Genomic DNA, 21327 nt, shown 5'->3' on the forward strand with positions numbered 1-21327 from the left:
ATTACAGTGTTGCCAATGGTTGGGAAATTATTGAGGGAAATTTAGGGGTGAAAATTTACAAAAAATTCCCTAACCGAATTTCAAAATTTTTTGTATCTAGTACCACTGCTGCTATATGGGTTCAAGTCACCTAAAAAATCTTTGGTGTGTTGACAAGGTACAGTGAAATCCTGAAGTCGCTTGCTTGCATCCAAAGAGGGAAAGAAAAAATTCTATCATCACATGAAATTTTGACACTTTTTACGCCTCACAAGCAAAAATCAAATATGCCGGGGTTACAGCTTCTCTAATTATCCTATTGAAACTTTTTATGGTGCGTTCTGTAGGGCAAAGAGGAAGCTTTCAGGTAGTGGTACGTTTGTTTCAATGTAGCCAGTAAGAAGGTAATAATAGAGGGGAAAAGGGAAATTTTCCAAATTTTTCACCTAAAAGCGGGAATTAATTGTTTTGCCTGGAAACACTGCCATCAGACAGACGAAAACTATCTAAAAATAAACCTCAGTACTCCAAAAATATATCCTACAAGTATCATGGCGATATCTAACAAAGTAAGCAAGAACATTTTTAAAAAATATCATTCTACCTCAGAAATTCACCAGTTTCTTACCATTTACAGAACATGGTTTATTATAAACCTCAACTGTACTTTCTCTAATTATTCTAGTGAAACTTTTTATGGTGCACTATGTATTCTAAGGATGGGGCTGTTAGATACTGGTACGTTTGTTCGAATGTAGCCAACAAGCAGGAAATAATAGAAATAAAAAAGGGAATTTTTTTTCCAAAATTTGCCCCTAAAATCTGGAATTAAAATTTTCTGTAGCTCGCAACACTACTTACTATCAGACACACACAAACTATCTTAAAATAAGCTTTGGTATCCCTCTAATATATCCCTCCTACGAGTATTGTGACGATATCTAATAAAGTAAGCATGTCAATAAAAAATATCTCATTCTACCTTTAAAAAATCACAGTCATCTTCCCAATTAGAGAACAAGGTGTACTGTAAACCTCAACTGTACTTCCTCTAATTATCCTATTGAAACTTTCCATAGTGCGTTGTGTAGAGCAAAGACGAGACTTCCAGATACTGGTACGTTTGGTCCGATATAGCCAACAAGAGGGAAATAATAGAGACAAAACAGATATTTTTTCCAAAATTTCCCCTAAAATCTGGAATTAAAATTTTCTGTAGCTGGTAACACTGCGACCAGACAGATGCAAACTATCTTAAATTAAACATTGGTGCACCACTAATATATCCTACAAGTATTATGACGATATTTAAGGAACAAAACTTCTAATTACCAAAAATATATTACGGTAAACAGAAAAGTAAGGAAAAAACTAGAAAAATTAAGTGTTAAAACCTAAATACGAATTTTTCGTGCGTTCCCTAATTAACCCATTGTAACAATCTGTATTTGCATTTGTTAAGTAAGGACAAATGTTCGATTGGCGTAAGTTGACTTGCACTCGGACGTATAGGTACGGATTTATAAACAAAAATTTCTAATTTTTTGCCCAAACTTAGGAAAATTTTAATTTCCCTAATTGGCAACACTGCGCGCAGGCCCGTCCAATTAATGTCAACAGTTAGGTATCCATCCGAGGTATCTACCTGGCAAGTCTTAAGGAGGTCTTTCTACAAGGAAGGAAGCCTGGCCCGTATCCACGGGGGGGAAAGAGTGGGCCGGGCCCCCCCTAAATTTTGGCTGGCCCCCATAAAATTTCACGGTAGGCTTGCAAATGAACTATAATATGGTGATGAAGTATAATATTATTGTGTCGCCCCCCCCCTAACTTCTACCGGGCCCCCTCTAAATTATTGGGCTGGCTACGGGCCTGAAGGAAGCTACAGGGAAAAAAGAAGTAAAGGAAATTCGAAATTAGAAAATTCTTGAATTTTTGACTGGGGTGAAATTTGAGAAGGAAATTCGACACCAGAAGAAAAAAATTAATATGATAAACTATAGTGCAACCATATTTTGCAAGAATAATATCCCGATATCTTAATTAATGTCCACACAGGAGCGGATTAAACAAATGATGCACCCCTGTGTGCCACTTTGGCCACCTGGGCCATCGAGTATACATTAGATTACATTTTTTTGACTACTAACTCGTGTTGTTGTTGTAGTTATAGTCTCGACTAATAATAATATCGTTGTTAGTCTCGACTAATAATAATATCGTTGTTGTAAACAATAACTTTATAAGGAAAATTTTCACTCCTTTTTACATCTGAGTTCCAACACTGTTGGTGAGAAATGCAGGGTGTTTCAAAATGAATTTTGGGGTTTTAAGTCTTCGTAGTACTTATTACATTTTACGTACAATTATAAGCAATGCATCAAGTAAAAGAGCACCTCTTTGCTACAAGTGTTCAATGTGATATTCATTCGTCACACGGCACACATCTAGTCGATAGGCGAGAAAGGCCCATAAACTTTCCGCCATATGGTACAAAACACATTCAATTTAGGGGAGTCTCGTTTCAAGTGTACCATCTCCTGAGGATTTGCTGACGGCCAGATACAAACATTATGAGTGCACATTAGCTCTTAGGTGAAATGTCGATTTATCACTGAAGACGACACGATCCAGAAAATCTTCATTGTTATGCAGCAATATTTCACTTGCGAAATTGGCACGTAAACCGTAGTCTGTAGGCTTTAGACCTGTAGCAACTGCAAACGATAAGGACGTAGTTGCAAGTGTCTCCTTAATATTCTTCACACAGACCGTTGCACTGTACAGATTCAGTCCTTATTAAAACACAAAAAACATTCTGCTCTCTAGTCTACATCTTTGCTGCTTGCTCTTTCTAACGGCAGACAGAAGAAACAATGCATGTACATGCGTGCGTACAAAACTGTTTGAGTTGCTCTTTCATTTGATATAATATTTATAATTGTAAGTTAATTGTAATAGATACTACAAAGTTTCAAAACCCTAATATTAATTTTGAAACACCCTGCATTACTTCAAATTGTGTAATCCTATATTCATGTCTTTTATATACATATCATCAGGGCCGGTCCTAGTCAATTTGTCGCCTCGTGCAATAGCATAATTTGCCGCCTCCCTCTTTCTCTAGAAAGAACAAATCTTAAAAGTCATGATTTTAATTATGCTACTCCAGCATGAGCAACAAAGGTGAGGGTAAGTGCAGTCGCACTCAGAAAGGCTTAAATACTTACTAAAAATGCAATCCCGTTGTGTCTGTTTTTTAAAATATTAATCTACCGGTATTATGTTAGTGAAAGATAAAGCAAACACACCTGCAGAGGAAAGATGGTAATCCTTTTTATAGAATTCACTATCGAGCTTCAATCTCAATGTATCAGTTTGCAATTTCAGTGCAACTAGCTCTTTTATCTTTATTTCTTGATTTCTCTTCTATATTTGTTAACATTTTTTTAAAAAAGTTGTTTCTATCTTCAATGATAAGGATCTTGTTTCTGAGAAAAAACAAGACTAGTTGTCATATCAAAACTGTGATAACTTGCTAAATGGAACATATATTCTCTACTATTCGAGAATTGAATTCTTGCATTTGGCAACAATCAAGCAGTTTGTGCTCGGATTTATTCGACCATTTGCTTTAGCATTGTCCATGTGGCCTTAAACTAATGCAATCTAAACATAATTTATAAATGTAGTATTCAAATAGAAGGTCAGCGTAGTAAATGTAACTACCATCATCATGAAGTCTGTTTCCAACAAGAAATATTTAATTTAAATAATATATTTATGACAGATTTTTGCCGGACCATCCAAACTTGCCGCTCCACGCAAATGCACGTGTTGCAAGTATGGTAGAGCCGGCTCTGCATATCATATATATATCTAGTCGACAAATTATTTATATATGACATTTAGAAAAATACTATGGCAAATTAGTATTAGTTTTTACCATTAGACAAGTTATTTGAATTTTATACTGTTCGTGACATTATTTTCGTAGTTATTAAAGGCCTGCTTTCACGAAAACACAAAATTTCATTTCTACTTTTATTTCTCAGTAAAACTGCTGAAACCCGAATTGTTAATAGGTATGGTATTCATGTAAACTGTAAAATATTTGTAGCGTATCAGTATCTAGCGTTTAATTTATGTTGCATTTTATGGTGATTATACCTACATAAAAATATTTAGTACTGAAATAGACGTAAGATGCATTACAAATGACTATTTGAAAAAAAACGAAATTTAGAAAAAAAACGAGAGGCAATGTTTTTCTTCTAAAAAAAACGTACATTTCTGAAAAAATACGAACGGTTTTTTTTCTATTTACAACACTAATAACCACATCCTTTACTAAACACTAATCCAGTTGATGGACATAGTAAACCTGCGAAAATTTTGAGCTACAAAAATTCGAAGGAGCTTATTAATACATTAACGATAAAATACATCTCAATATTATGACTTGCTTCATTTTTAGAATTAAATTAGTATTGAAGATTCGGTGTTCAAGGTCGTGTGATGATATAGTAAACGTCACAAAATGCTAGTATTGGGAACATAATTTGTTCTATCTTGTCATTAGAGTTTTTGTATTATGTAACAATGGATCCGAAAACTTAGAAATACGTTTTATTTACTTATTTATTTATTATTGTAGGTTTTCAAACATTTCCGGGTAGAACAGTTGGGGCCTTTGGTCTCATCAGTGGATGATGTAATAACATTAGCATTGGATTGTTTGTACACATATCCTGAAGCAAATCAATTAGAGATTGCCTTTGAAATACTGGAGTGTGTACCAGAGAGAGGATATGGGTAAGAATATCAAACTTACTTTTCAGTCTAAATTGAACTTCATTGATATTTTATAAACTGTATCCTCATGCGAGAAATAAGATAATGGAATTTGAGCGATCTCTGCCAGTTATATACGCATTCACATTTTGATGGTTGACCACTTAATATTAAAAGAATTTTGAGTAGTTGAAAATAATAAAAAGAAAATAATTAGATCTTGTGTCTTATATACGATAATACATAATTAGAAAATTTTTCATACTCTGAATATTAATGCACTTAATATTTCATGGATATCTGCATATAGGTCTGGATATGTGTGTGTAGAAATAGTAATTCATGAATATTCAAATATTTGAATATTCTAATATCAAGTTGGTCTTGATCGTGTATATTCTGCACTTTTCAATAATGCATATTAAATCCTTTTTCGTTAATGAGTGTAATTATTGTGTTCTTGTATTGGAAATTAATAACGGAATCTCCAATACATTCCCTCAATACACAGTTATAAGATCAGTAGTAATAAACTTCATATGTCTGCAGGCAATTGATTACTGAAATAAAGCTATAGTACTAGCGTTAAGAGTTATCTGCGGTTCAGTTTTTTTTTAAATTACTAAATTCAAATATCAATGTAGTACAATGGGAAAGTAGAAGTCACTATCATTTGATCGTACTAGATTAATACTATGTGAGTGCATTTTCTGCTGTCATTTCCGCCATTTTATCAAATTATCAGTTATTTAAGAATTTGTGTTTGCCGTGATTTCTTGTAGATTAAAGACTATAACTTTAGGTTGAAACGTATTTGCTGTGGGGCAATGCAGGTTTGACTAGGTTCTTATTTGATCATTGTGGGGACAGAATTTTATGATTGTTATGAATGTTCCATTATATTTGAGTTACCTAATTTGTCCTAAGAATTCTGTCATGCGGTACTTTATGTTACGTAATATGAGTTTTAAGTAACATTTTTCTTTCTTTCTTTTATGGAATGTTTTGGACTGAACATGAAATTAAAAACACTTTTAAAAATCTTAAAAAGCAGTTGGCAAACCGTTCTTTATCATTTTTAGACAATTTGAGATTGTAAGAATCACAAGGCAGAATATTTAATTGTGTACATATCATTGCAGATTTATCTCTTTAGTGTGATAAGGCAGCTGTATATTTGATATTACTTTTTTTATTTATTTATTTTTTCAGGGAAGAAAGCGAAGTTACAACGCAACTGCATGATTTAGTTGATAAATTGGAATCCCATTTGAAAGCTGCAGAAATATTGGAGAGAAATCAAATTCCAAAACCGTTGTTTTTTATACGAGATATTGAAAAAAATTCTGAAAAGGTTTCTCAACTTTTACAACATCTTGCACGCAATATGGTTAAAAGGTAAGGCTAAATGAATAGGCTATAAAATTTGAGGTATGTTTATTTTCCACGATTCGCGATAATTCACGTATTACACACATGTTATACTTGTCAAGTACAATTTTAATTCCTCATTTGAATTTGTAATTGTTAAATGAAAGTTCATAACGATGAATAAATCAGTCAATGAATATTTTTGGCCCTGAGTGTTATAACCGATTATTTATAAACTTGCTTCTAGTCCCTGTATTTGGTGACATTAATTCTAACCGATTGGTTTCGAACTGGTCCTGGGTTTGAGCCTGTGGAGGACGACCTATAATTGTGGCTAAATTTCCACTGTTTCTTACCTTGGGTTCGAAATGCCGAAAATGTATACATGCAGTATAATACGACTACGGAATACCTCGAATCATACAAAGAAAAAAATTACCTAGACAACGAAGATTTATTGGCAATTCCACTAAAAAAAAAAAAAGAAAAAAAAAAGCCATATAACTTACAGACCACAACATCAAAATAATAATAATAAAAAATATATTTAACGTCTTTCTACGAAATGTCCTCTTTATCGTGATTCACTTATTATATTTCACGTTTTCACTTTGCATACTTTTCCACACTATTGGCAAGGGCGGCAGTAGTTCCAAGGAATTATCTCCTGGCGAAGATGCTGTTGTAGATAAGAATTATCTCGCAATGCACAATATGTCTTAAGGTGCTATTGACTTCTGAATTCACAGTATATCACAGTTAAATGACCATTATACTATAATCCAATCCTAGGATAAAGTTTTCGGGGCACACAATGTTCTGCTGAAGAGATCAGTCGACATTATTCATTTGGAATACGTACATGCACTGAAATTTAAGAGAGTGGTTTCTCAGGGCGACTGATGCGTTAACCTTCCAGTGGAAATTCCCGAAAGGCTGATAGTGGTTCGTTTAAATACTCAAGGTGAGTAAATGCAATTAACATATAAAATATGGAAACCATGTTCGAAGTAAAATATTCAGTTTCAGCAACATTGCTTTTCTTATCGGAGAACTACACTTCGTGAGACTATTGCTGATTATAGTTTCTCAAGCATGTAAAATGTTGCTAACACGCTACATAAAAGTGTTTTAAAAAAAAACTGAATATTGTAAGGTTCCACGTGTCTTCACACTATGCTGGATGTAACCATGTGTTTCTACACCACGTGCTTGAAGTAACTAAACACTCTACAGACGATAGCAACGAAGAAGACCTCGTCCACCATCGCCAACATTCGACAAGTGACACAGAGGCAAGCCGTCAGCTATATTTTGGTATAAAAGAGAAGAGTACACCACAGAAGACATCAATCTCGCCCGGTTGATCAAACTATCAACTCTCTAAAACGCATGGTCATTGAGCTCCTTTTCCTCTCTAAGACGCCTGGTCATTGAGAGGCACCTAACCAAGACGCCTGATCAGTGGTTATTTAACCAACAAATTACAAAATAATTAGAGAAACCTTACTTATTGTAACATAGTGTGTTCAAGAAGAGACTTTTATAATAAGGTTGCTAGGATTGTCAAGTAGATGTTTATGTAGCAGCGTCCCTCAAAAATGGTTTTAAAGTGAGAGCCACTTCTATTAGTCTGAATGTTCTATGGACAACTCTATTTTTGTTTCTTAGGAACCAAATTTCTCATTATTTTATGTAAACTATTCATTGAAATTCTGTTAAATTTATATATATATATTTGTATAATTTAAGACTGTCAGGAATACTTGACAATGTATCTATTTAAATAGGTCTAAAAAGCTCCTGATACGCCGGTTAGCGATTGGATGACGTGGCGCAGTAACCACGCGTTCGTCGCTAGGCTGGACGTAGTTCCACCAGTCGTTAACAGATGGCGTGGAGCGGCTCACGCCCACAAATCGGGCCGTTACGGCAAGTGGCTTGGTTTTTTGGTATCTATGTAAACTCGTAGATTTTGTATAATATTTATTATTTAATTTCTATAATCTATTCGCATTTGAAATTCTCAATTGTAATGTGTGATAACAATTCACTTGAATTTTATTTCTCTTTCTTTTTTCGGCAAATGTTCAGTCTAAAAGGACCACAAGGAGGGACCTCGAAGAGCACTTGTAGTCGACGAACCATATCTTAAGAAACGCTGTTATATAGAATATATGATCATTCTCTCTTGTTAATGAAACGTTTTCTAGAGACAACTAACAAGTTCTGTAGTAATTAATTATAATAATACAAGCTAACTAACGAACAGGGTATATATACTGTTGTGTTAATGAACTATACTGACAAACTTTAAGAGGTGATTCTTTACACCAAAATAGGAAGAACAGTCCACATGGACTTGTGAAGAAAAGTACATAGTTTCAGAGGTAGAGCTGTCCAAAAGAATGGGAAACATACATTTCAACACGAGTTAATTCGAAGACGAGAAACTGTGGATTGGTAGTCTAGAACAGCGTAAAGTAGATCACCAAATATCATTCAAAAATGCATATTTTAACAATGTGCAGTGGGTGCGCAAGACATTTCACACATTCTGACATATACGGAAGCGTCGACGGACCGTGAACGAATACATCGCAGCACCATTATTCCGAAGATGAGGAACCGTGGAGCTAGTTGGCCCTAACACTTCCAATTTCCCGCCGACGCATTCCGTGTTCACTGCTGTCAAATAGTACGTCTTTCCTCTTCGGACCCACCTTTAAATTTTTGAGTTTTACGTTCCACGCTTATGCCGGCTAAGCTAAAGGAGGCGGTGATGATGAGAAATGAATGAAAATGGTAGAGTGAAGAAAATGGGACGAAACGGGAGAACCCGAGGAAAACTACGCACACAGTGTTTGTCCACCACAAAGTTAACTTGACGCGAGCTGGGATCGAACCAGGGACCCCATGCACCAGAGGTGAACGCTCTACCACTGAGCCACCGCGGGCATCGAACCAATCTTGAAGTCAGAGGATATCTTTATTCTGTTGGGAGGATAACTCTGAATATTTATCCTGTGGTGAATTCCTTGCACATACTGCAAAAGTGAGTGTGAAACAAATTAACTTAGTCGAATAGTATTTAATGATACTCTAAGCAGCTTAAAATTTTTAATTTCTAGTATTGCGTTATCCTGCTATTACCGTTGTAAGTAAATAATCTAAATATGAAGCAGTGGTAGAGCGTTCATCTCTGGTACCTGGGGTCCTTGATTCGATCCCAGCTCGCGCCAAGTGAGCTTTGTGGTGGACAAACACCGCGTGCGTGGGTTTCCTCGGGGTTCTCTCGTTTCCTCCCACTTTCTTCATTGCACCTTTTCATTCATTTCTCATCATCACCGTCTCCTTTAGCCTAGCCGGCATAATCATGGGACGTAAAACTTAAAGATTTCATTTCATTTCATTTCTAAGTAAGAAGCAATAGGTCTAGCTTTACAGTGACAGTGTGTATTGGCGTCGTATGTGTGCGCTGATAAGAGACAGCATGCTAACATGCCTTAACAAACAAGTAGATGTACCCGTTCCATCAACCTCTTCGAAAGCGAGAGGACATTTACAGTTTATTAGAGATAAAAACAGTTTATTAAAATCTTGGTGAGGCGCATAAGATTTGAATATCCATAAAGAAAGATACAAGCCGTTCGTCCGTTTGAAGGTTGTGGCAAATCTCGTTTTTCACAGTAATATTAAGTTTCTCCCTCACACAGCACTAATACACAAATCAGGATTGGCCCTTAGTCGCTTCTACGTGTCGGTGTCTTTGCTTATACCTTTTTCCTAATAATACATAGTTGTTGAAGGTAGTTATTAGAAATTCTTCAGAAAACTTTCAACACATCTCGAAGAATGATCTTCGTTTTCTTGGTTCTGGATGTCTTTTTCTTTCGTTCTTTCTTATACGGGGAAGAAGTGTTATTGGCAACAGGTATCGTATTGTCATGTTCAGCGGAAATATTCGATAATTGGAAATGACGAAAGGCTAAACTACATGAATGCTCTTTGTTTGTGAAGTAGTACTTTTCTTTTGTTTTCCGTGCATTCTTAGTTGTATAAGTGCATTGGAGAATATTTGGTGTGTCCGTTTGTGATGTTAAGCCAACTTTTGTCCAAGTCTCGGAGTCCGAATTTAAAATAAGGACGAATGAAAAAGTTTTCAGATTTCTTCTTTGTGAGAGACTGACTTCTTTATACTTTTATAGACTGAGCATTATTGTCGTATTCTCTATGATGCTTAGATAGGCTTGAAGTTGGGTGATTATTGTCCTTAGCTTTCCTTTCATAGTATTTGCTTTTGATTTCAGCATTTTAGTGGACACCTGGAGGACACTTGGTAACTCTCAGTAGAGTTCAGTTGGCTAGAAAAGACCCTTTTAAAACTTATAGAATTTCTCTCTGATTCAAGAAGCTGGATCGTATCTACAATGTTTTAATTAGATAAAAACATACATAAAGCAAGAAATGGGTATAAATAACTTTAGTTCAACGAAGTACTAAAATAGTTTCCAAAAGATATGAAAACAATATGATCTGCATGTGGCTTTTATTCGAACTTCGAGAAAATAAGGCCTCTGTTCTAGGCCATTGTACTCCTCTAGAGTTAACCAAGCTTCCTTCAGTTGTCACCAAACATCCATTGGCATGACTAAAAGAAACATATGTCCCAACAGCAAAGAACATTAGAGGTGCGCTAAGTACAACTGCATTCCATCTTCATGCATATCCAAGTATTTTATAGAATACATCCATAACATTTAGTCTTCAAAAGTCGTTAAAGTAAAGTAACGTGTCATACAGGAAGGTAAGTTTTCGAAACTATTTTCTTTCGAATAAAATATTGTTTTAGGCTTTGGGCCACGTTCAATTCAGATTTCTGGGCTTAAAACGAAGATTTACTTTATGTTATATTTGACAGAAATAAAACTAATTGTTGAGAAACCAAGAGGAAAAGTAGTACCTTGTTTCATAAAGAAGTAAGGAACTTACACCAGTTTAAATATTCCATGTAAGAAGTTTTGATGATTTGTATAGTCAGAATGGTAGCAATTCCCTAGGCGAAAATTAGAAGTTGAGTCTCAAATTAAGTGTTCATAGAATATAAAACCTTTGTTCTTGATTGCTTTTTAAAGGACTCCTCCTCCTTCAGAAGCAGAATGGAATTTACTGTTGAACGATATGTTAGATCTTCAATCCAGAGTGTTTAACTGTGTTGGTTCAGAACTATGCTTTGAGGTAAGTTGATTTGTATTATTTATTATTATTATTATTTGAAAATATTATTAATAAAAGCTGTCTTGCAACATTTTAGCGATAATTCTTTCTTCTAAGTGTTATCTATAAGTTCACTGAAAACCAATATATACTTTTAAAATATTCTACTCTATTGTTTACACAGGATTCTCCGTGACGTAATCAAGATTTTACTGAAAGAGATTTCTAAGTGTTTGTGACTATCACTTTGCTTTAAATCGCGTAGTTTTGAAGCTCCAGCTGTGGGAAGCTTTGTGTTGAATGGAACAGTTAATAAAGGAAGCTATGGTTGATCTGATGTATCAGAAAACACAGAAATTAGGAGGGAGAGCTAACTAAAGTATATGCACGTTTGGAATCGCAGATCAACAAGGTCATGTAGTCAATGACCATCAAAGAATCTTTAGGATCTGGAAGAAATATATAAAAGATCTATATGATCAGAAGAATCACTCCAAAGATATTGTGATCGAAGCAGAGGAGGAGTTGGATGATAAAGAAATAGGACCCAGTATATTGAAAAGTGAAGTAGTACAAAGCATGCGAAGGGAGAAGGCCATTGGAGACGACGACACCAACAGATTTGCTCGAGCAATTAGGACATCTACAATGGCAGCATTAATCAAGAAAAAGCCAGAAAAGAAGTGCAGTGATCGCAGAACCATTAGTCTTATTTCCCACATTGGGAAGATTATTGCGCGCATACCGAACAGGCGGCTGGAAAGTAAGATAGAAGAAATGTTGGAAAAAAATCAATCTAGATTCCGAAAAGAGAAAGGCACCAGAGATGCTATTAGGTTGGTGAAAATTATAGCAGAACGAGTTCTTGACGTAAAGAAAGAGTTTTGTTTGTGCTTCATCGACTGGTAAAGGGCTTTCGACCGGGTCAGTTGGACCAAACTTCTAAAAATACGTAAAGAAATCGGTGTCAACTGGAAAGACAGACGACTCATTCGCAACCTGTACATAGGACAACGAGTGAAGTTGCGCTTGAATTAAGGAGAAACCAATAATGTGGAGATTGGAAGAGAAGTGAGGCAAGGATGTAGTATGTCACTCCAATTGTTAAACATTTACAGTGAACGTTTAATGAAGAAACTATTAGTGGGAATTGGAGATTCTAAGATTGGAGAGGAGATCATTAACAAAATCAGGTATGCAGATGATATCTTTATTATAGCTAGAACCGGAGAAGGACTACAAGAAATGATGGACAAAATACTTGACACTGGGAAACAATATGGAATGGAAATGAATGTTGCAAAATCAAAAGTCATGAGAAAATCCCGTGGAAACGCACCCCTGTAGGCCAGAGTGAAACAAAGACCTTGAAGAGGTAGATCAATTGAAATATCTGGGAAGTATTTTGACGAGAGACGCTTACTGCACCAAAGAGTTCAGGTCATGCCATAGCCAAAAATGCATTCAACAAGAAAAGATCTCTCTTAACTAGCAGGCTTAATATTGAATTAAGGAAGACGCTGCTTAAGTGCTATATATAGAGTATTGGACTGTATGGGTCAGATACTTGGACATTATGGAAGTTAGAGAAGAAATATTTAGAGAGCTTCGAAATGGGGAGTTGGAGGAAGATGGAGAAGATAATGTGGACAGAGAGACTAACAAACGTTGATGTTTTAAAATTAATAGGAGAGAAAAGGATGTTTTTAGCCAGCATCCTTCGTAGGAAGTCCAATTGGATTGGACACATCTTGCGGAAGAAATTTTCTTCTTCATACCGCCATAGAGGAAAAAATGGAAGGAAACAGGAGCAGGAAGAAGAAAACAACTAACTGATGATTTGGAAAAACTATTGAGAGTCACAGAGGAAGTTGAAGATCGAGAAATATGGAAGAATCATTTCCAGGTCCGAAAAAATAGTTTCAGGATCTGTGAATAGCGGAATACTTAATAGTAATAATAATAATAATAATAATAATAATAATAATAATAATAATAATAATAATAATAATAATAATAATGTTTGAAATATGTTTATTGGAAGCAAACAGCATTACAGCCACAGGTGCCCTAAAGAAAAAAAAATTTTTACAAGCATAGGGCACATGCAAATAGAAAAAATGAAATGAAATCTTTGAGTTTTACGTCCCGTTTAAATTAGGCTAAAGGAGACGGTGATGATGAAAGGTGAGTGAAATGGTGGAATGAACAAAGTGGGAGGAAACGGGAGAACCCCGAGAAAACCCACGAGCACGGTGTTTGTCCACCACAAAGTTCACTTGGCGGGGACTGGGATCGAACCCGGGACCCCAAGCACCAGAGGTGAACGCTCTACCACTGAGCCACCGCGCCCCCATCACATGCAAATAGAATTCACAACATACAACTGATTATAAACAAAAATAGATTAAATGGATAAAATATTAGTTCAGAAAAATAACATAAAAGCATGCAGTATCTGTTACAAACTGGGAAATACAAAAATAACAATAGTTAAAAAAAAAAAAACATAATTAACATGCATATAGAAAAGGTATACCATACAGGATAAGAATACAGTGTAAAATTCAAAAATAGATTATTATTAACCATGTAGTTGTAACAGTTTACAAAATATTGAAAGGAAAAAAAAGTTCAAAAAGACACTATGTAACTGCTAATGCAATTTGAAAATAAATATTTCTAAGTTAAACACTTCAAGTAAAATACACTGATTCATAAGGCTAGTAATAATGACGAAAATAAAATAAACATAAAAAAAATACACATGAAACAAATAAAAAAATCCATGACCAAGTTTTTAAAAAAAAGTGCATTATATGTAGTAAAGAAGGAATTAAGAATAGAAGAAAAGAAAAGATGATAGGAAAATAAAAGACGAGAGAATAATAATAATTAAAAAAACTAACAAAACATAAAAATTATCTTTCAAATGGCACCTTACAAACTTTACAAAATGACCTCCAGAAATATAAAAAAAGTAAGAAACAAACATGTGTATCTGTTCAGAATTAAAAAGGTTCTTACAATTTGATTTTTTAAAAAAATACAATATATATACATATAAAAAATTCATACAGTATTTAGTGAAAATACAATACAAAATTAAGACAATCAGTTGCAAGCCTAAAAATACTAAGACATTTCGTAGTTTATTTAAAAAAAATTAAAAAAAAATAATTCACGCATCTTCTTAAAACTCTTATGAAACAAATCAAGAACCGGATAAAAGTTATTAGCTGTTTCTATACTTTTATATATTGAAGACCTAATTAGATATTTACTAATAAACGGAACAAATTTCCTAATGTTTCTGTGAGGAATTTTTAAAGAGAAAAGGTTCTCCAGAACAAAATCTCCATGCAGAATTACATGAAAAAATTTCAAGTCAAAGAGCCGACGCCTGTCAGACAGAAGGGTAAGATTAAGATCCACCCTTATATCTGACAAGCTCGCCTCTCCTATTTCTTTAAATTTCCATTTTAACTAGGATAGGAGTGAATTTTGAACTGATTCAATCGAAGAACTAAAATATTTTGCTTCACTATTCCAAATTACCGTACAATATTCAAGATGAGACCTAACATTGTACATATAGAGAATTGTACTGGTAATATTAGTCAAGTTTCGACATATCCATTTGATCATTGTTAAATTCCTCCTAGCTTTGGAGATAACAACCTGAAGATTCTTCTGAAAAAGCAATTTTTCATCTAATATTACTCCTAAATCTCTAACATGCTTAACGAATTGGATATGTTGATTTCCTATCCTGTATTTGTAGATGGAAGGGTTAACTTTCCTCGAAAATGTTATTCCTTGCGTTTTATTCAAGTTCAGGGGTAGAGAATTCTCTTCGGACCATTTCACTATAATATATATATATATATTTTTTTTTTGCAAAGAATCTTGATTTTATTGAAAATTTTAATATCATCAGCATATAACAGATATGTACAAGTTAAATCAACACAATGTCATTAATATACAGCAAAAACAATAGAGGACCAAGATTAGAACCCTGGGGTACCCCGGAGGTATTATTATGAGTAGCAGACAGTTTCCCTTTATATTTTACCACAAATTTTCTTTCATTTAAATATGAAGTCAACCAACCAATAACACAGTTAGGCAAGTTATATCTTTTCAGTTTGTTTATCAATAAGTGATGTGGTAATTTATCAAATGCCTTAGCAAATTTCAAGTAAATAGCGTCTACTTGACTACCAGCCCAAATAACTGGAAGCGTATAATGCATAAGACTTGCTAAATTAGTTATTGCAGGTTTACCAGCCATAAATCCACGTTGATTTATATTAATTTCATTCTTTACTGTTATTTATAGATTATTTTCTCAAAGATACGCGGAATTACCTTCATTACAGAGATTGGTCGAAAATCATTAATAGACTTTCCATTAGCTTTAGGTATGGGTGTTATAGAAACCAATTTCCGTACATCAGGATAATTACAAGTGGATAAACTCCAGTTAAACAAAGAAGACAATATTGGTGCGATAGTTTCACTATTCCTTTAACAATGAAAGCTGGAATTCTGTCTATCCCACTTGACGATTTAATCTTTAAAGTTCTGATAGCTTCCAATACATGTTGAGTAGTAATTTCTTGGGGTTTAACTTGACCAAATTCTTCAAATGAACATTGATTTTTAGTAACACTAACCGAGAAAGTTTGAAAGACCGATGAGAAATAGTTGGCAAACTTTTCAGCCAACATACTATCATTAGTCAACAAAACATCATTGTCAATAATACCAGATATTACCTTATTTTGTGAACCATTTACATATTTCCAAAATTTTTCAGGGGCAATTGTCTATTTTACTAAAATGAATTTGCCTGTCCACATTTAATTGAGTTTTGAAAGCTCTTCTACAATTAGAAAAGATTACATAATAATTTTCACATTGAGAAGTTTTGTATTTTTTATGAGTCTGATTTTTACTTTCCATAAAGAAATCAATTGTTTTGAATACCATAAGGGAAATTTAGATTTTTTAGGCCTAGATTTAGGAATATTACACTCCATCGCAGGTTTAATAACTTCCTCTAGTTTACAAACTGCTAAATTGAGATCATTACCTAACAATATATTACACCAATCAGCATTAGCAATTTGAAGAAACAAGGATAAATAGTCACCTTTAGCATATAAAAATCTTCGCATATAATAATAATAATAATAATAATAATAATAATAATAATAATAATAATAATAATAATAATAATAATAATAATAATAATAATAATAATAGCAATAGCTACAATAGAAGGCAAAAGTTGTAGATTTTACTGGTCTCAGAAAATCCAATGTCCAAGGGTTTGGTAGACTTTGCATGTCAAGAGAAGGTCACCGGGAAAATCAGTATTACGTCTTTCTGAAGAACGAGAAAATGACTGCACATTATATTCTTATGAAAACATGAACTGACAAAGATATAGTGTTGTAGTCTAAGAAGCTTTAAAAAGCTTTTGTTAAAATAAATTTCCTACAGTTTGAAATCCCAGATTGAGGTTTCTCAGGAAAGTTTCTTAGAGAAGTATTATCTTATGTGGTGTGAAGAATCGTTCTGCTAATTGAGTTGAACACCATACGGGATACTTCATGTAATAATGTTTACACGTAGGTGCTCTTCATTTAGATACAAACATAGAATAATGTACCCTATTACTTGTTAAATGTGTCATATAAACATCTTAGTTGATTGAATTTACTGTGCGTCCTTATGCAGCTCTAAGGATATGAAGGACGGAACCTGCTATTTAAAATGGGATCCGTATTACAATTTGATATTTTCATTGAGATATTTTACTCCCATTAAGCTTAGAACTTGCAATTACGCTCACAGAAATCAAGCACTGTAACCACGAGATTGAGGAAGAGGACATATAAAACATACTGTACGTGGTAATTTCATTACCTTTAAATCATGTTAAGTATTACTCCCATCTCTTTTCAGCTGTATGCCACTACTCTGCTACTTTCGAACAACAAAGCTAATATTATGTCTGTAGGAAATATAATGCAATGCAGTCGCGAAGAAACAGCTCCAAGGCAAATTCCATACTATAGAGGTGTACAGTTGATACTACAGGCAGCAAGAGAATACTTTGACTCAGCTGGAAATCTTTGTGATCCATCCATGGAACTTGCAAAGTAAGTGTTTGATTTTAGTTTTCGTATTTCTGTTACTCTTACGTAAACCGATCGGGACATCTCTTTGTTCTAGAAGTTCTCTTTAATATAGATTCTCTTGAATGTAGTCTCTAGTAATAAATTAATTGTAATGCACTTTAATATGCAGCTGTATACCCTTTACAAAACATATACGTTGACACACAGTTGATTGCAACAACTACCAAATTACCACTTTGACGAAGTTACATGAATACGTAAGTGAACTACAGGTTCTTGATGGCCTTTATTTTACGCAATGCAGATCTTTGCATGCACAAAACAAAACACTATCATTATACTGTATGTTCACATAACACATTAGTTCCAGTTAATTACATAACTCAGTTATATAATCTTCGCAGAGAGAACTCAGCTCAACTCATAAATTAAGACAGCATGGCACGACGTGACTACTGCACAACAAAATGCTAAATAAGTCATCTTCTTCTGCTGTATCTTCAGTATTTACCTAAGGTAATAACAGTTGCCACTACGCTAACACCGCCATAGCTAACTTTCAACACTAACACCCAAGTTACTGGATAATTATTTACCAACTGCTATGTCCTTATACATTTCTATATTCTGTAAGGAGTTGTCCATCCCTGTGTGTCAGTCACATTTGTGAAGCAACTCCCAAGTGTTATGTGTTACACAGCTTTCTTACAGTCTGTTTCTGTGGTTTCCATTGTTGATAGTCTTGGATTTTTAGTTACCTTGAAAATCCAGTACTGGATTGCGTTTTGGACCCGGATTTTGTGTTGATATACAATTCTGTGTTGATTTCACTTTACACCGGCTACTACCTAAGCATAATCGAAGGAAAAAATAATAATAACCTTGGAATTCATTACCCGTACGAGCAGAACAAATTTTCTGTAGCTTTGTGTCTTCGATCCGAGATACAGCTTTTGTGAGTGGAGCGTTGAGAGTTTCAAATGAAATGAAAGTCCTATTGGAGAATTATCAAAAATCCATAATCCACATATACTCGCTTTAAATTCATCTGATCTTCTTATCCGTTCAATGTACTTGGTTATGTACTAACATTTTGTGTTTCACCCCAAAAACAAACAAACAAACAAACAAAAAAAAAAAAAAAAAAAAAAAATCAACGAGTTGGTTTTGATGGAGAAATGTCATGATTAAAAAAAAGTGTATTGTACTGTCCCATTGCTTGCGCCAATATTGCTGTAATTTACTACTTGTAAAGAGTGATCCAGTGTCCGAAACCAACCTTAAAACCATCGTAGTCGATTAAAGTAACTGTTCAATCTACCGATAATTTTCACTACTCAATCCATTTGGAGAAGCTATCGACTACTAATAGAGAAACTATCTGCGCCTTGATGAATGTTGATTGTGAGACTGTGAATTACGCGTAACTTGACAACACACTGTCGGTCTGTTCTATACTTTTAGTCGTACAAAACTTCATACGATGTTCATGTAATAAGACGATCATTTGCGGTTGTAATCACGTTAGGATTACTAACTTACGGCCCGAAAACATGTAATCATCTTTTGTTTGAAGCTCAAACCAGTAGAGGAAATACGATCACAACTTAGAGCTTGGTTCCTCAGGCTTGAGATGGTAGGGCTGATTCAACTGCTTCTCTTGATGCATCATTAGTACATTTGGTATTTTTATTGCTATGGAGGGAACAAAGAAGGACGAATAGCAATATCATCCACATTTTTGTGTGTTTGTTTGATGATACCTTTCAGCTGTCTATAGCTTTTGAGAAGAGTAGACTGAATAAATAGTTCACCATTTCTGGGTCTTGGATAATTTATATTATAATCATGGATAAGAAGCAGGAACATCCAACGTTATAGACGTGGTAGAACAAGAATAGTTGTGTTAATTTTCTTTTCAAAAATCAGTTTAGCTAGTAACGAATAGCTGTTGGAAATAGCTGTTATAAATAAGTCCGAATAATCATTTACTATTATTTTTTTGAAACCAAAATTATTGCCAGATCTGTCTTCTAGAAGTGTCTGTAGTTTTTCTCTGTCTTTTTAAATTTCTTTCTTTTTACAGACATTCGAAAGGGTAGTTAATACATATGGTACTATATATATAATTTATTGTATTTTCGATTATGCAACTGATCTGCAACCCCTAAAAACTATCAGCTCATCATATAAGTATGTAACGTCGTTTTTCCGATGACTACTGCAATGTTGCCATTTGTCGAGCGAACAGTGAGGGAGACGGCACGTGCGATAGCTGTCATGTGGGGCACTTCACTGTGCAGCAGTTTGTAGCAGGAAAACGGTCTATCCACGTTTTGAAATTCTGCCTTATGTTCGATCACGATAGTGTCGAAGGACCACATACGTCATGTCATGCTGTATGAATTTCACCTGTGACGTTCAATCAGCGCAGCTACACGAAATATCAATGCCATATATGATCAGGATGCTGTGGATGTGCGGAAATGCCAGAGGTGGTTCCAGAAGTTTTGGTCTCGAAACACCAATCTCACCGATAAGCCACAAGAAGGGAAACCTGTGCAGCTGGACAACGAAGCGATGGAGGCAAATCTAGTGCAAACTGTTGAAGAACTGGCCAGCGAACTCCATGTCACTATTTGACTGTTCATCGTCATGGTAGAAACTTGGGTACGTATCGAAACTCGGTGGGGGCGCGGTGGCTCAGTGGTAGAGCGTTCACCTCCGATGCTTGGGGTCCCTAGTTCGATCGACAAACCCGTGATCGTGGGTTTTCTCGGGGTTCTCCCGTTTCCTCCCACTTTCTTCATTCCATCATTTCACTCATCTCTCATCATCATCGTCTCCTTTAGCCTTACCGGCATAACCTTGGGACGTAAAACTTAAAGATTTCATTTCATTTCATTTCGAAACTCGGTAAATGGATACCTCATACTTGACGCCTTAATGGAAGCAGCAGCAGTTCGATGCTCACCCGTCATAGACGTGAGTCATTTCTGGATAGAGGGTGAAAATTGGGTCCTCCGCCAAAACATTATACTCAAACGTCAATGGGTAACTCAAGGAGGGTCCTCAATTTCGTAATTTTAGAGGTCCTCAATATGTTGTCGCGTATAATAAGTATTATCATTTCGTACAGTTAGCGACACAAGAAAATCGACACAATTCATGTACGATTTGTATATATGGTACGCTGTTTTCTTTTGTCACTTCTTGCATATTCATATTTAAAGAATTAACACCTGCCTTTGTTGCAAAAGCTTTTTACTCGTACCTGTGTAGAACGTTTTGACATACAGACTTACGAGAAAGGTTTCAAAGAAATTGAGAATAAATGCCTATAGTTACAGTTCTTAGTATCGACGAATATACAGAGCTGAAAAAGAGGTGAGTGCTCAGTATGTTTTGAATATGGCTGACCTATGGTTTTAATTTTTTTTTTTTTTTTAAATGGAAGAAAATTAGTTTCACATTTCCCATTGTACCAAGATCACAAAAATTCACAACATTTGTAGAAAGCTTAATAAAAGAAAACCTTAAATACGTACTGGTATTTATATCTCCTAAGAAAACTCCCGTTAGATGTCACATGATAATCATGTTAATTGATAGTTGGTTGTTTCAAGATTTGTATTTTCTCTCATTTCAGAGCTTGTCTGCATCTTATAGTAGATGATAATCCTGAAATTCAAGAGGAATTAGATCTAATATCTTCGCTTCAACTCTTACACGATTTTGGTGTTAAAATTTTACCTCTACAAGGTACGCTTATATCAACCTGTAAGCAACTTGTATCTTGCATCATGTAGAACGA

General features: G+C 34.7%; 1 protein-coding gene across 1 annotated transcript in view; it reads left to right on the plus strand.

The window, feature by feature from the left end:
• Positions 1-21327, plus strand: part of LOC145675670 (NBAS subunit of NRZ tethering complex-like) — a 163537-nt gene that overhangs the window by 79093 nt on the left and 63117 nt on the right. The window contains exons 21-25 of the mRNA XM_081746258.1: positions 4634-4791; positions 5983-6168; positions 11277-11379; positions 17338-17534; positions 21163-21275. Coding sequence (XP_081602384.1) covers positions 4634-4791; positions 5983-6168; positions 11277-11379; positions 17338-17534; positions 21163-21275 — 757 coding nt within the window. The remainder of the gene's footprint in view (positions 1-4633; positions 4792-5982; positions 6169-11276; positions 11380-17337; positions 17535-21162; positions 21276-21327) is intronic.

Source organism: Thermobia domestica, chromosome 2 (assembly GCF_964235325.1).
Source record: "Thermobia domestica chromosome 2, izTheDome1.hap1.1, whole genome shotgun sequence".
In the NCBI taxonomy this organism is placed as follows: Eukaryota; Metazoa; Arthropoda; class Insecta; order Zygentoma; family Lepismatidae; genus Thermobia; species Thermobia domestica.